The sequence below is a fragment of the Schistocerca nitens genome, chromosome 8 (assembly GCF_023898315.1).
Source record: "Schistocerca nitens isolate TAMUIC-IGC-003100 chromosome 8, iqSchNite1.1, whole genome shotgun sequence".
NCBI classification, from domain to species: Eukaryota; Metazoa; Arthropoda; class Insecta; order Orthoptera; family Acrididae; genus Schistocerca; species Schistocerca nitens.
In genome coordinates, this window is record NC_064621.1 from 298674471 (window position 1) to 298691009 (window position 16539).

Here is a 16539-nt window from a genome sequence, read left to right on the forward strand (position 1 = left end):
AACATCTGAGCACTGACAACAGTGTGATCAATAACTGAAGGATATAAATAGTGAAAGGGTCATAAGAAGCAAAAGTTGCAGTTGTAATGCTCACAAAAGTGTCTTATGAGATATGTGGGAAAACAAAAAATATGTATATTTCTTTACATTGACAGTTTTAGTAAATATATAGTTTTTGATATCTACTGTTTGCTGTACTTTACATGTGTGTCACTGGTACAATAAAAACTGTGGACATAATAGGAAAATAAAATGTCTCACTAATTTTTTATTTGTATGATTTATTTATTTAATCTTTATTAATTCTTTACAGAAACTATTCAATTAACTTAAAGTAGTGAATACAACAAATTACTGTTTTAATAAAGGATTATTATAATACAGCAACTGTACTAATGCCTTCATACCTGAATAAATTTCATCATGGAAGGAAAAAAACAAAATATTACGTCACTCTAGAAGTACCCAAAACATTCAGGAGGTGGCAGCACACATCAGAAGTGTTGGTAGTTGCATATAGAATATACATTTATCAGCACTGGTGCTCAGAAACAGTCGCCCTTCCACTTATTAGAATCACATTTGTGTGACGCAAATTTGCAGTGCCTGGTGTTAGGGGATTAATGTAATATAATGGCAGTAACAGATTAGTTTCAAACTGAGTAAGATATTAATTACAGTGAATCATGATTTTAATCGGATTGCCATCTCCAGATATAGCAGTCTCAAATGCTTTAATTGTGTCCTTTAAATGGAAGTTATGAGTAATCAGAGCCTTAACATTTATCTTCTGAGAAGCAACTAAAGCCAGAGACGCAGGATACCTGCAACAAAATAGAATATTAGTCCCACTCAACCGTTAGCACTACACAACAAGTCATCTTAGAAACAAATTCTGATTATAAGTTACCATGAGAACTTTAGATAAATTCAAGACTCCTGTCTCTTCAAAACATATGCCTAACAATGTAAAAATTTTATACAGCATATTACAATATACAAAGTTTGTAAATACTTTAGAAATAAAGGAGACCACTCACCACAAAGCAGAAGCATTGAATCACTGATAGGAACACACAAAAGAAGAAAAACTTACTAGCTTCCAGAGTTATCCTGTAATGAGCTAGAGTATATAAACACACATATGCATACACATAACTATATTTGTACATGATGCCAGCTAGACTGACAGGGCCATTGCTATTTGCGGCAGGTGGTCTGGCTGTGGTGGGGGTAGTGTCACATGGGGTGAGTAGAGGGAGAGGGATGTTGGAGGTAAGGAGAGGGACTGGAGGTAGCTCAGATAGAGGCTGGTTTGCCAGCTGGGAATGCAAGAGTGAGGGTTAGCAGGTATTGATGTAGTAGCTGAAGGTAAGCTGCATATGCTGAATGCTACATGTTGATGTGAATTGGGAGGGAGTAACAGAATAGAGGAAGTGGAGACTATTGGGTGGGAGGAACAGGGATAGTGGGTTACCTGAGATTGAGGCCAGGACAATTACAGGAGCAGAGAATGTGTTGTATGGATAGTGCACTCTGCATAGTTTAGAGAAGATGGTGTTGGATGGAAGGATCCAGATGGCTTTGCTTGCAAAGCAACCATTGAAATTGAGCATGTTGTGCTCAGCTATACACTGTGCTACTGGGTGGTCAACTTTGTTTTGACAAGAGTGAGGCAGTGGCCATTCATTTTAGTGGAAAGCTGGTTGGCTTTCATACCAAGATGAAAGGCTGTGCAGTGTTTGCAACAGAGTTGGTATATGACATGGCTGCTTTCACAAGTGGCCCAGTCTCTGATGGTGTATGAGGAGCCTATGACAGCACTGGAGTAGGTGGTGCTGGGTGGGTGGATGGGCAGATCTTACACCTTGGTCTGCCACAGTTGATATGATACCTGTGGCAAGGAGTTGGAGTGGGTGTGGCATGGGTATGGACTAGGATGTGTGTAGGTTTGGTGGGCAACAGCACCTTCAGTTATTCCAGTCCTGGGTGATATTGGGTGATGAGGGAGCACTCTTTGTAGTTAATTCTTGGGGGTTGGTGGCAGGGCTGGGAGTGTGTAAGGTTAGGGCATGGGAAATCTGTTTGTGAGCTAGGTCTTTGTATTGCCTGTCTGTGTAGGCCTTTATGAGGCCTTCAGCATACTGGACAAGGGATTTGTCATCACTGTAGATATGTTGTCCACAAATGGATAGGCTACAGGATAGGGGTTCTTTTGTGTGTGGGAGGGATGGCAGCTGTCAAAGTTCCGCTACTGTTGGTGGTTAGTGGGTTTAATGTGGACAGAGTTGTGAATGGAGCCATCGGCAAGGTGGACATCAACATTCAGGAATGTGGTACATTGGGTAATGGATGACCAGTTGATGCAAATTGGAGAAAAGTTGTTGAGGTCGTGAAAGAATGTGGATAGGGTGTCTTGGACCTGAGTCTAGATCATGGTGGTGGTGGTGGTTAGTGTTTAACGTCCCGTCGACAACGAGGTCATTAGAGACGGAGCGCAAGCTCGGGTTAGGGAAGGATTGGGAAGGAAATCGGCCGTGCCCTTTCAAAGGAACCATCCCGGCATTTGCCTGAAACGATTTAGGGAAATCACGGAAAACCTAAATCAGGATGGCCGGAGATGGGATTGAACCGTCGTCCTCCTGAATGCGACTCCAGTGTGCTAACCACTGCGTCTAGATCATGAAGATACCATTAATGAACCTGAACAGACCAGGTGTTGGAAGTTTTGGGAGGTTAGGAAGGTATCCTCTGGATGGCCTAAAGCAGATTGGTATAGGAGGCAGTAATGCAGGTGTCCATAGCTGTGCTGCAAATTTGTTTGTAAACCTTCCCTTCAAAGGAAAAGTAGTAGTGGGTCAGGATATAGTTGGTAAGGTGTATAAGGAATGAAATAGTTGGTTTGGAGTCTGAAAGGTGTTGGGAGAGGTAGTGTTCGACAATGACAAGAGTACGGGCATGAGGGATGTTGGTGTATAGGGAGGTGGCATCAGCAGTGTCACATAAGGATATGGGAGGTAAAGGTGTGAGAATGGTGGAAAGTCAGTGAAGGAAGTGGTTAGTATCTCTGATGTGGGAGGCTAGGTTTCAGGCAATTGGTTGGAAGTGTTCTTCAACAGGAGTGGAAATTCTTTCAGTGGGGGCACATTATACAGCTACAAAGGGGCATTCAGGATTGTTTGTTTTGCGGATTTTGGGGAGCACTTCGAAGTTTCATGTGCAGGGTGTTGCTGGGATGAGAAAGGAGATGGATTCAGGTGAGATGTTCTGGGAAGAGCCTATAGTTTTCTGTAGGATTTGGAGGTTATGTTTGATTCCACGATGGGATCACTCCAGCAGAGCTTGTAGGTGGAGGAATCAGACAGTTTGCAGAGGTCTTCCATCAGGTAGTCACTGCAACTCATAACAGTGGTGGATACTTTGTCTGTAGGGAAGATGATTAGGTCTGGATCTGTTTTCAGGTTGTGTATGGCTGTCCTTCCATTTGCTGAAAGGTTAGCATTCTGAGTAAGCAATCTTGGGAAGGACTGTAATGCCAATTGGAGGTAAAGAGCTCCTGAAAGCTGATTACAAAGTGGTTAGGTGGGAGGGGGAGGTGCAGGAGTCATGATTGGATTGTGGTATAAACTGGGAGAGCAAGGTTTAATGTTGGGATTGGGTTAGCTTTTGTTGGAGGGATTGGTGGCAAAGAAGTGTTTTCACTGTAGGGATTAGGAGAAGGAGATTAGGCCTTTGACAAGTCCAGCGTGGATAAATTTGGGGGTAGACCTGAATGTTAGGCCTTCAGGTAGGATCAAAATTCTGTGGGACTGAGGTTTTTCATGGAGAGGTTAACAACAATGTTTTGGGCTTGCTTGAGTTATGGTTTTTGTGGGGGTGCTGGGAGACAGTTTCAAAGGATGTGGTAAATTGAAGAGGGCAGCTACACAGGTTCTGAGTGCTATGACTGATGGACAAGGGAGTTCACTTTGAGAAGAATGGACATTGGATAGTGGTGCCCCAAGGCAGGAGCAGGTTTTCAGCCAGTTGGACAGTTTATGGAGGTGGTGTCTGGAATGCTCCTCCAGGTGTTGATCCACAAGGGTTTCTATTTCAGAGATGTTGTGTATTTAATGAGGACTGCACAATAGCAGTTTGTTGTAGATGGACTAGAGGTGGTTCAGGGATGTCTCTGCCATGGAGAGGTATTTTTGCAGTATCAGGATTGTAAGGGATAGGGACTGGAAAGGTGAAGGTTGTTGCTTGTGAAATGAGGAGTGGGATTCAGACATGGGGTTTATGTGATTAGATCATTGTGGGATGAGGCGGGGGGGGAGACATTACATTGTTTAGAGAACATTTAAGGAACAGGATGTAAGACTGGGTTTTAGCTAGGAAAAGAATTACTTTTCTGCTTTTATGCACTGGCACAGAAAGGTGGGGCAATGTGTTTTGGGGTAGGGATGATGTTAGGAAATGCAAAATGATGCAGGAAATGGGCAAATGGAAGCATTAGAAGGTTATAGTGAGAACAGGATAATTAGCATGAGTTTGTTGAGAGAAAAGAAGGAAGAAATTGTGCGGGGACCAAAACACATAAAGTTCTGACAGGAGGAGTGTGTGAGAAGGGATGGTGGATTCGGAGGTTAAATGTAGTGGTTGGTTGTTGGAAGGTTTTATAACTGTGATCCAGTTGTTGCTTAGAACAGTGTGTGGCACAGTCATGATTGCCATGACTGTTGCTGGAGGTACTCACAAAAGTCTCATGTGACCACGTGGTTCTGTGTGGGCAAAGCAAGTACATAACAAAGATGGGTGGGAACTCGTACGACAAGATGTGGAGAAATAATAGAGGAGAGACAGACAGGACATGGATCACAGATGGTAACAAAGGGGTGACAACATGAGGTTTGGAAGGAAGAGAGTCACTAGACAGTACAAATGCTATTGGAAAGTTCTAGTGGAACGTAAATTCTTTAGGATTAAAGGAGACACTTTACAAAAAAGCTGAAGTGTTGATTTGTCAACACACAAGAGATGGAAAACTTGCTAACTGTCAGAGTTATCCTTTCATGAGCTAGAGAACATAAACATACAGACACTTGCACACACACTCGACACACGCCTATGCTCCAACATGCTTCCAGCTAGACTGACAGTACCAATACCATTTGCAGCAGGTTGACTGGTTGTTGTGGGGATGGCATTTGGTTTGGTGGCTGGGGGGGAGAGGGAAGTGGGAAGTAAGGAGAGTGTCTCAGGATGGATGGTTGGTGGCTCAGAGGCTGGCCAATTTTGCAGCTTGGAAAGTGGGAGTAAGGGGTGGCAGGTATAGTTGTAGTGGCCAGTGGGAAGTGGCACATGCTGAAGGCTATGTGGGAATATGAACTGGGAGGGGGTGACAGGATGGAGGAAAGGGGAACTGTTGGGTGCAGGGTGCAGGGACAGTGGATTAACTGAGACTGAGGCCAGGACAACTACAGGAGCGGAAAATGTCTTGGAAGGATAACCTCTATCTGTGTAGTTTAAAAAAAATGGTGGTGGAGGGAAGGATCCAGATGGCTTGGAGTGAGAAGCAATCAGTGAAACAGCATGTTGTGGCTCTAGGTGGTCGACTTTATTCCTGACATAAGTTTGGCAGTGGCCAATCGTCCTTGTGGACAGCTTGTTGGTAGTCATACCAACACTAAACACTCTGTGGCATACTAAGGTACAAGACCCATTGAATCCACCTACCCAGCACCTGTTACTCCAGTCCTGTCACAGGCTTATCCTACTCCATCAGAAGCCGGACCACCTGTGAAGGCAGCTATGTGTTATATACCAACTCTGCTGCAGATGCTCCACAACCTTTTATGTTGGTATGGCTTCCAACCAACTGTCCATCAGTATGAATGACCACCAACAAACTATTCTCAAGTACAAAGTCGACTGCCTCATAGCACAACATGCAGCGGAACATAATATGCTAAATTTCAATGGCTGCTTCACAACCCGAGCCATCAGGATCCTTCCATCCACCACCAGCTTCTCTGAGCAACACAGATGAGAGCTATTCTTACAACACATCATCTACTCATGTAATCATCCTACCTCAGACTCAGGTAACCCACTGTCACTGTACCCTCACCCAACACTTTCCCCTTCCTCTGTCCAGTCACCCCCTTCAAATTGACATCCCCATGTAGGATTCAACAGGGGCACTTTCCACTGGCTGCTACTATTATAACTGCCATCCCTCCCTCCTGCATTCCTAGATAGCAAACAAGCCTGCCTCTAAACCACTAGCCTCTGCATCCTACAAAATATTTGAAATTTGCTGTCAACAATGCGCCACAATTTGGAGAGAGAAATGATTTATTCATTCAGCCTTAGTATTGGACAGAAAGCAGTAAGGTATTCAGCCATACATTTTTTACCACTTTAACAGATGTTAAAATACCTTTAAACACAAACTAAAGTTGTAAGTACTTGGAAACTCTTACTCCACGTAAGAATTTCTGAAACTACATGAAGAAATGTTTGGAAAAACATGCTAACCATCAAATTTAAAAAAGAATGAGGTAAGTACTGCTATCTGTTACTGGATATGGTAACAAACAATGTGTACATTTGTCTTGCCCCTAACTATCACATTGGGGTGCAATGCAGCACAGAGAATTCTTGCATTTCTTTAGATATCAATTCTGTTATGTCAAAAACAGGCTAACCTTCTGCAGCACTCCAGCCTCACCCTAGTCAAAAAAAGCTGACCAGTTGAGTAACAGAGCAGCCAACACTATGGTAAATGATAAACAAACAAAAGTTAATGAACTGAAGCTAAGGATGATTATATGGGAATTAAAAAAAGTGTAAACATGAAATGTAAGGTTTGTACAATAGGTTTATACAATATTTTATGAACCAAATTTAGAGCATTTTAAGTGTTCAGTTCAGAACATAAATAGTAACTGAAATGGGTGTAGAAATGGAAAACATTGGTCACATTGTGGAAATCAGTGGAAATTATCAAAAGTGGAAGTGTAATCTACAGAATTGGTGCAAAGAAGCTGAGAAGAAGAAACAAACCAGGGGTAAAGAATACAGGAATTATAAAGGCATAGTGAAAAGGCTAAAATCACAAGGTACAGATTGTGTTTGTGCAAGAAGATGCTTTGATATTGCACCTGCAGACACAGGGAAAAAGCTCTTTCTTGATTTGTGGAATCTAATTAAGCACAAACTTAAAAATTCTTATATATATGGCTTTGTAAATATGAATCTTGTCAAGACAAGGTACAATGATGATTCAGAGAGAAGTAGGCAACAGACAACCAAAATCTACAAGGTTACCGTAAGTTAAGTAGTTTTCTGTGTTTGTGTGAGTTTCTGTGTTTGACCAAACAACAAAACTAGACTTACATTCTCAATGGTAGATTTATGCAGGCTCATAGTCTGGGATAAATTATAGGGGCAATGTCCATCCTAAAATTGTTCTGCTCCTAATTCACTTCAGATTTCAGTTACTATGTTTTGAGACGAATAGGAAATCCATTACAAAAAGAGATACCTTATTAAGTAGAATACAAATTTTTGTTCATCAGTATTAGAATTTATATGTTGAAGTGCTAGGATAAAATTCCATGTCTCTGCCTCTCCTGCAGCTTCATTCAGCCTCCATGAAAATAATATTTTCATCATAGTATTATGTCTATGACTACAGGCCTGGATTCATGTGTAACATGGAACTAAAAGCTAAATGTTTTAATGAAACAATGGAATCCAGATTGGAATATCAATAATATTAGGAAAAGGATAGTTTGCTACCCACTGTAAAGATGACACATTCAGCTGCAGACAGTAACAATGAAAATACTGTTACACGTTCAGCTTTTGGCCAAATCCTTCTTCAGAAAAGAAGAGCTGCTGGAGATGGCAGTCATGTGTGCATGAGGTGTACTTACTTGTATGAATGTGTGTGTGTTTTGAAACTTCCTGGTAGATTAAAACTGTGTGCTGGACTGAGACTCGAACTCGGGACATTTCCCTTTCGCCAGTTTTAATCTGCCTGGAAGTTTCATATGAGCACACACTCCACTGCAGAGTGAAAATCTCATTCTGTGTGTGTTTTCTTTTCTGAAGAAGGCTTTGGCCAAAAGCTAAATGTGTAACAGTCTTTTTGTTGCGCTTGTCTGCAACACAGTGTGTCATGTTTACAGTGAGTAGCCAGTTATCTTTTTCCTATTAGTTTTCATTTTTTATCTAACATGGATAAGCAGAGGTCAAAACATTTGCCCAAATAAATGCATTGAGGAGGCTCAGGAATTTGTATGGTCTCATATAAATAGTTTTTCTATTCAGTCAAGTCACTACTCCAGGAAAAAGAATCCTAACATAACATATTAGTGTGCAAATCCAAATAATTAGCAATCAGTACAAGCTTTATCAAGATAAGTGGAAAGGCAGCAATAAGGAAACCTTTAGCATTGGAATTTATCATTAAAAAAATGTATTAGTTTTTCAATATTGCCTGTGCAACACCATGTATTGACACCTGTCAAGTTTGTGATCACCTAAAGATGCAAATTTCATCTGAGAAAGCTAGCACTGTCAATGAAAATCTCAAATTGGACACAGATTACTACAAAATATACAATTCTGTTATGGTTATTACTTTTGACATGCAACAGTATCTACCTATCCCCCACTTGCCTGCAGGAATCACATTCTGAAAATGCCAGCTGTGGACATTTAATTTCTGCATACATAATGTATCTAATAATGAAGCAACAATGTTTATGTGTTTGGATGAATTAACTGGTTAGGAGGAAGATGACATTAAGCATTTCTACATCCACTTCTACATAGACACTCAGAAAATCACATTTAAGTGACTGGCATAGGGATCATTGAACCACTTTCACAATTCCCTATTATTGGAATCTCATATAAAGCACACAAAGAACAAACATCGGTATCTTTCCATGCAAGCTCTGATTTCCTTTATTTTATTATGTTGATCATTTCTCCCTATGTAGGTCAGTGTCAACAAAACATTTTTGCATTCAGAGGAGAAAGTTAGTGATAGAAATTTCGTGAGAAGATTCCACTGCGACAAAAAATGCCGTTGTTTTAATGATGTCCATCTCAAATCCTATATCATTTCAGTGACACTCACTCCCCTATTTCGAGGTAATACAAAACACATTGCCTTTTGAGACAATACACCACTGCAAATTGCTAACGAAGGTACAAGCATAAGGAATATGTTTCCAGATATGTGAATGGCTTAAGAACTTCTTAAGTAGTAGAACCCAAAATGTTGTCCTTGATTGTGCATGTTCATCAGAAACAGGGGAATTATCAGGAGTGCCCCCGGTAAATGTGATAAGACTGCTATTATTCCCCATATACATAAATGATCTAATGACAATATTATGAAAAGGATAGATTGCTACTCACCATATAATGGAGATGTTGAGTCACAGACAGGCACAGCAAATAGACTATTAAAGACATAAGCTGCTGACCAGATTGACCAGGCCTTCCTCTGAAATAGACAACATACACACACAATTCATGCAGTTGCAGCTCACACACGCATGATCACTGTCTCTGGCTACCAGAGTCAGGCCTTGGTAGCCAGAGACAATGGTCATGTGTGTGTGAGCCGCATTTGCTTGAATGTTTTTGTGTATGTTGTCTATTGCAGAGGAAGATCTTCTGACCAAAAGCTTACATCTTTAGTACTCTTTTGTTTTGTCTGTCTGCGACTCAACATCTCCACTATATGTGAGTAGCAATCAGTCCTTTTCATAATATTGTCATTATTACATCTTGGATTTTCCACTGTTTGATTTTACATAAATGATCTGGTGGACAGGATGGGCAGCAGTCTACAGCTGTTTGCTGATGATGCTGTGGTGTACAGGAGGGAGTTGAAGGTGATTGACAGTAGGATGATACCAGATGACTTAGACAAAATTTCTAGTTGGTGCGATAGTGACTCTATACACAGAAAAATGTCAGTTAATGCAGATGAGTAGGAAAAACAAACCCTTAATGTTCAGATACAGCATTATTAGTGTTCTGCTGGACACAGTCATGTCATTTAAATGCTTGGGCATGATGTTGCAAAGTGATATGAAATGGAATGACATGTGAGGACTGTAGTAGGGAAGGTGAATGGGAGAATTTTTGGAAAGTGTGGTTCATCTGTAAATGAGATTGCATATACATTGAAGAGCCAAAGAAACTGGTACATCTGCCTAACATTGTGTAGGGCCCCCACAAGCACACATAAGTGCCGCAACATGACATGGCATGGACTCAACTAATTTTGAAGTAGTGCTGTAGGGAATTGACACCCTGAATCCTGCAGGGCTGTCCAGAAATCTGTAATAGTATGAGGGGATGGAGATCTCTTCTGAACAGCATGTTGCAAGGCATCCCAGATGTGCTCAATAATGTTCATGTCTGGGATGTTTGGTAGCCAGCAGAAGTGTTTAGAGTCAGAAAAATGTTCCTAGAGCCTCTCTGTAGCAATTCTTGGCATATGGGGTGTCACATTGGCCAGATGGAATTGCCCAAGTCCATCAGAATGCACAATAGACATTAATGGATGCAGGTGATCAGACAGGAAGCTTACATATGTGTCACCTGTCAGAGTCGTATATAGACATATCAGGGGTCCCATATCACTCCAACTGCACACGCCCCACACCATTACAGAGCCTCCACTTGTTATACTATGTTAAGGCTAGAAACACATATGTTGGTAGAATTAGTAGTAATTTCTAACTGTGACTGTTCAATAATGTACAAAATGTACAAAACAATCTTCACATATTATTGTTCTTCTTTATTAATAAATTATTAATTATCATGTTAAGTTACATTTTGAAGGATATGACTGATCAGACACATTAACTGGTCTTATCTGTATGAATTTCTGTTAAAAAAAAGAATAAAATAGTTTGATACACTTTTTGCAGCCTAATTTACAAAATCCTCTTTTCCTCCATTTTTTAAAAAAACTGTGGGTTAGTGCATTTTTTCATGAATGTCTTCATATATTGTAGTGGTCCTCAGCCTAGAGACTGGTCTGATGCAGCTCTCCATATTAGTTTACCATGTGCAAGCCTCTTTGTCTCTGCATAACTACCATGACCTGTTTACTGTATTCAGACTTTGGTCTTCCTCTACAATTTTTACCCCACTCACATCCCTATTTCCTTCCTTCCATTACTAAATTGTCAATTCCTTGATGCCTCAAGATGTGTCCTATCAACCAATCCTTTCTTTTAATGAAATTCTGCCATAAATTTCATTTCCACATTTTGATCAAATACCTCCTCATTTGTTTATTTTATCTATCCATTTAATCTTCAGCATTCTTTTATAGCAGCACATTTTTTAAGAACTTTTCTTTTCTTCTTGTCTGAACTTCATTTTGTCCATGTTTCACTTCCGTAAAAGGCTACACTCAAGACAAATACCTTCAGAAAATACTTCCAGGCACCCAAATTTATATTCAGTGTTAACAGATTCTTCTTTATAGAAATGCTTTTCTTGCTGTTGCAAGTCTGTATTTTATATCCTCACAATTTTCGCCATCATCAGGTGTTTTACTGCCAAAATGGCAAACCTCAACTATTACTGTTATTTTATCATTTCCTAATGTAATTCCTTCAGTATCGCCAATTTGATTTAATAACACTCCATTGCCCTTGTTTTACTTTTGTTAATTTCTTTGCAAGTCACAATCTCTTCTGTTCAAGTGTTCTTCCAAATACTTTGCTATCTCTAACAGAATTATGGTGTCATCTGGAAGCATCAAAGATTTTATTTCTTCTTCCTGAAGTATAATTCCCTTTCCAGATTTCTCCTTGGTTTCCATTACTGCTTGCTCAGTGTACAGACTGAATACCATTGGGGATAGGCTACAACTGTGTCTCACTTCCTTCCCAACTACCTTTTCGTGCCCTTTGACTCTTATTATTGTAGTATAGTTCCCATTTGCTCCCTGTATTTTATTCCTGTTACTTTCAGAATAGCATAGTCCAGTCAACATTTTCAAAAGCTTTCTTTAAATCTATAAATGCTGTAAATGTATGTTAGTGTTTCTTCAACCAATCATGTAGCCTAAGTCTAGAGTCAGTATTTCCTCGTGTGTACCTAAACTTCTTTGAAACCCAAAATGATCTTCCTCAAGGTTTGCTTCTACCAGATTTTCCATCCTTCCGTAAATAATTCATGCCAATATTTTGCAATCATGTTTTATTAAACTTATGATTTGGTAGTATTCACATTTGTCAGTTCCTGTCTCCTTTGGAATTATAATTATTACATTCTTCCTCAAGTCTGAGGGAATTTCACTTACTACCTGTCTCTTGCATATGAGGTGGAATATTTTTGTAATGGCACGGGATCCCAAAGATCTCAATAATTTTGAGGAAATGTCATCTATTCCAGAGGCCTTGTTTCTGCGTAGGTCTTTCAGTGCTCTGTCAAGTTCTTTTAACAGTATCATATCTCTTGTTTCATCTTTCTTACTTTTTCTGTTCTTTCTATAATGCTGTCCTCAAGTCTGTTTGCCTTGTATAGACATTCTACATATGACTTCCAACTTTCAGGTTTCCCTTCTTTGCTTAGTGCAGGCTTGCCATTTGAGTTTTTGATATTCATCCAGTTGCTTCTCTTTTTTCCAATGGTCTCTTTAATTTTCCTACAGGCACGATCTATCTTTTCCCTAGTTATGCATGCTTCTACAGCCTTGCACTCACCTTCTAGACATTCCTGCTTAGCAATTTTGCACTTTCTGCCAAATCTCATTTTCTGATGCTTGTATTCCCTTTTGCCTGCTTCATTTTTATATTTTCTCCTTTCTGCAATTACATTAAGTATCTCCTGTGGTACCCAGTGATTTCTACTAGCCCTTACCTTTTAACCTATGAAATTTTCTTCTGCCTTCACTATCTCACCTGCCTCAACTATATAATCATTTTCTATTGTAATTATTTCTCCCATTTCAGTTCATCATTACCAAATGCTTGCTCTGAAACTCTCAACAATTTCTGGTTCCTTCAACTTATCCAGATCCCATCTTCTTAATTTCATACCTTTTTGCAAGTCTTTCAGTTTCAATTTGCAGATCATAACCAATACATAACCAGGGGTAAAATACAGGGAGCGAAAGGCTGTTTACAATTTGTACAGAAACCAGATGGCAGTTATAAGAGTCGAGGGGCATGAAAGGGAAGTAGTGGTTGGGAAAGGAGTGAGACAGGGTTGTAGCCTCTCCCCGATGTTATTCAATCTGTATATTGAGCAAGCAGTAAAGGAAACAAAAGAAAAATTTGGAGTAGGTATTAAAATTCATGGAGAAGAAGTAAAAACTTTGAGGTTCGCCGATGACATTGTAATTCTGTCAGAGACAGCAAAGGACTTGGAAGAGCAGTTGAACGGAATGGACAGTGTCTTGAAAGGAGGATATAAGATGAACATCAACAAAAGCAAAACGAGGATAATGGAATGTAGTCAAATTAAATCGGGTGATGCTGAGGGAATTATATTAGGAAATGAGACACTTAAAGTAGTAAAGGAGTTTTGCTATTTAGGGAGTAAAATAACTGATGATGGTCGAAGTAGAGAGGATATAAAATGTAGACTGGCAATGGCAAGGATATCGTTTCTGAAGAAGAGATATGTGTTAACATCGAGTATAGATTTAAGTGTCAGGAAGTCGTTTCTGAAAGTATTTGTATGGAGTGTAGCCATGTATGGAAGTGAAACATGGACGATAACTAGTTTGGACAAGAAGAGAATAGAAGCTTTCGAAATGTGGTGCTACAGAAGAATGCTGAAGATAAGGTGGGTAGATCACGTAACTAATGAGGAGGTATTGAATAGGATTGGGGAGAAGAGAAGTTTGTGGCACAACTTGACTAGAAGAAGGGATCGGTTGGTAGGACATGTTTTGAGGTATCAAGGGATCACAAATTTAGCATTGGAGGGCAGCGTGGAGGGTAAAAATCGTAGAGGGAGACCAAGAGATGAATACACTAAGCAGATTCAGAAGGATGTAGGTTGCAGTAGGTACTGGGAGATGAAGAAGCTTGCACATGATAGAGTAGCATGGAGAGCTGCATCAAACCAGTCTCAGGACTGAAGACCACAACAACAACAACCAATACATTGTAGTAAGTGCCCACATCGGACCCCTGAAGTCATACTATGATTGCAAGACTACTTATTCTTCAACATATATATACTCAAAACCACTGTGTAGAGTATGACAGAAGCTACTTGGCATGCCATTGCATCTTAGGCTTTCTTGGCACTCCAATTATATGTGGAGCACATTAAGGCAAGAGATCCATTTATGATCCATAGAATATGCAGATAACTAAACAAAACAACTGAAAAATGGAAAATCCAGGTTGAAACGTGGACAGTGTAAGAATTTGATTTCTTGTCATTACATTCATTGTTCCACAAAAAGAAGTGAACAAATGCTACCACAAAAATTTCTGATTTCTAACCCTATGATATAAAATATCTGGCAGACAGCAAGGTAAATTTGAAAACAAACAGAAACAGTTTCTCCTTGACAACTCCTTCCATCCTGTAGAATAATTTATTTTTACATAATGTGTGAAAGGTTTTGGGTAGAAATTACTAATTCACATCGTTATATATAGTATTTAAATATGATTGTGTAATATGAATGCAAAATGACTTGTTACACATCATTAAGATTGATAGTGCAAATGGTATGTGGAACCTAAAACTAACAATTATCTCTTGTACTGCATGGGTATGTGGTGTAATGACTCAGATTTTAAAGATCAAATTCTAATTTCAAAGCATTCGTGTTGACACTGCAATTAATTTAAATTTAAATACAAGGAACCTTCTTGTTTCTATTGACAGCTTTTGCACTTTATTGTTCCAAATTTCTAGTGTTTTACATCCTCTAAAATTCTGCTAATGTTTATGAAGAACAGTCACAAAGTTTTAAATACTACAATGAACAAATAAAATTATGTAATTAAGGTTTTTTTGTTAACAGATATATTTCTGCAATCCTGGTATTCACTGAAATACCATATTACCAAAAGAAGCTTTAAGAAGGGTCAAAACAGAATAACACAGCACTTTGATAAAGTGGAGCATCATGCATTTATTCTTTTTCTTCATTTGAAGGGGAACAACATTGCAAAAAACCATGCTGAGTCGGTGGCAGTAAATACTGACAAAGTGTTATCATATGACACTGCTTGAAAGCTATTAATGCTGCCACTGTGGTCAAACAAATCTGAATGATGAAGAATGAAGTAGCAGAGCATTTCTCTGTGAAGAAATGGGAGTGGCAAGAGGAGTGTAGAACCTGGTACCCAAAGAGCTGCATGTGACAAGCAAGGCAATAAAGTGTAAATCAGTCACTGATCAGTTTCCAACATCTTGCATGACATTTGGACATAATAGAGGTCACCATCTGCTCCTTGCACCCATTTAAAAAAGCGTGCTGAATCAAAGCAGCACTAGCAGTGTTGCACTTGTGGCAGGTCAATGCAAATTATTTCTTTATCCACTTAATCACCATGGACAAGTTCTAGGTTTATCACTATGAGCTTAACATGAAGGAGTAAAGCAGACAGTGGGAACATGTGGATTCACCTCCATCAAAAATGACAATGACCCAACCATCATTGGGCAAGGTAATGTCCTGTGTCTTTTGAGACTGCCATATTGTGGTGCTAACATATTATAGTCATAATGTGCAAACAGTCACATAAGCATACTATCAAATTCTCCTGACGAGGTTATGGGATATCTTGGGAAGATGTCCAGGGGGGTGTTTCTGCTCCACAACAATACCACAGCTCTTTCTCCACAGAACAAGAGTCACATATGTTATGCTTATTGGCTATCAATTTTTGCACCAATGAGGTGGTTTTTGAGGTGGGACATTTCCTGAGCAGTCACAATGTAGATTTCTCCCTATCAGGTCATCTGTTATTGGGAAATATGTATTACATTGAAGGGCAAATGCGTGGAGAAGAACTAATATAATCACCTTGTTTCATAGTTGCAGATTGACTTTATTCTGGTTGATACTTAAAGTATTATATTAATGCTTGTAGATGCTGTGATCTAGTTAGAACAAGCATTAGGTATTACTAAGCAGTATAATATAGGAATAGCTTTATTAAATACAGTGACCAATGTAAATTTCTATCACAAATTATATAGGGTAGGTTTTGAAAGATAATATTTTTACTGACTGAACATACAACTTTTCTTAATACCATAGATTATGTTAATCTTTATTCAAGTTTTTATTTATTACCCTGAACAAGATTACACACTGTAGAACTCCATATACATTGCCCCAAGGTGTTTAAGAAATTTGTAACAATTCACTCAAACAAAAACTATGATCATCTAACATACTATGACAGGACAGAGGAAAGTGTTGAGGACACATCTACAAATAGAAAAGAAAAGTGGCTAAATATGGATGGTAGCCCATTATACCTTAATTTCCACAAACAGTGTAAAATTACTACTTTTTCT

At 39.3% G+C, this 16539-nt stretch overlaps 1 protein-coding gene across 5 annotated transcripts in view; it reads right to left on the reverse strand.

Annotated features, from left to right (window-relative positions):
• Positions 1-285: 285 nt before the first annotated feature.
• Positions 286-16539, reverse strand: part of LOC126199371 (sorbitol dehydrogenase-like) — a 111292-nt gene continuing 95038 nt past the window's right edge. For 3 of the 5 annotated variants that reach the window (XM_049936278.1, XM_049936279.1, XM_049936277.1), the window contains exon 7: positions 290-824. In XM_049936278.1, coding sequence (XP_049792235.1) covers positions 671-824 — 154 coding nt within the window. In that variant the 3' untranslated portion in view covers positions 290-670. Of the gene's footprint in view, positions 825-16539 lie in introns of all 5 variants that reach the window. The other 2 variants (XM_049936275.1, XM_049936276.1) reach the window with 2 other exon arrangements.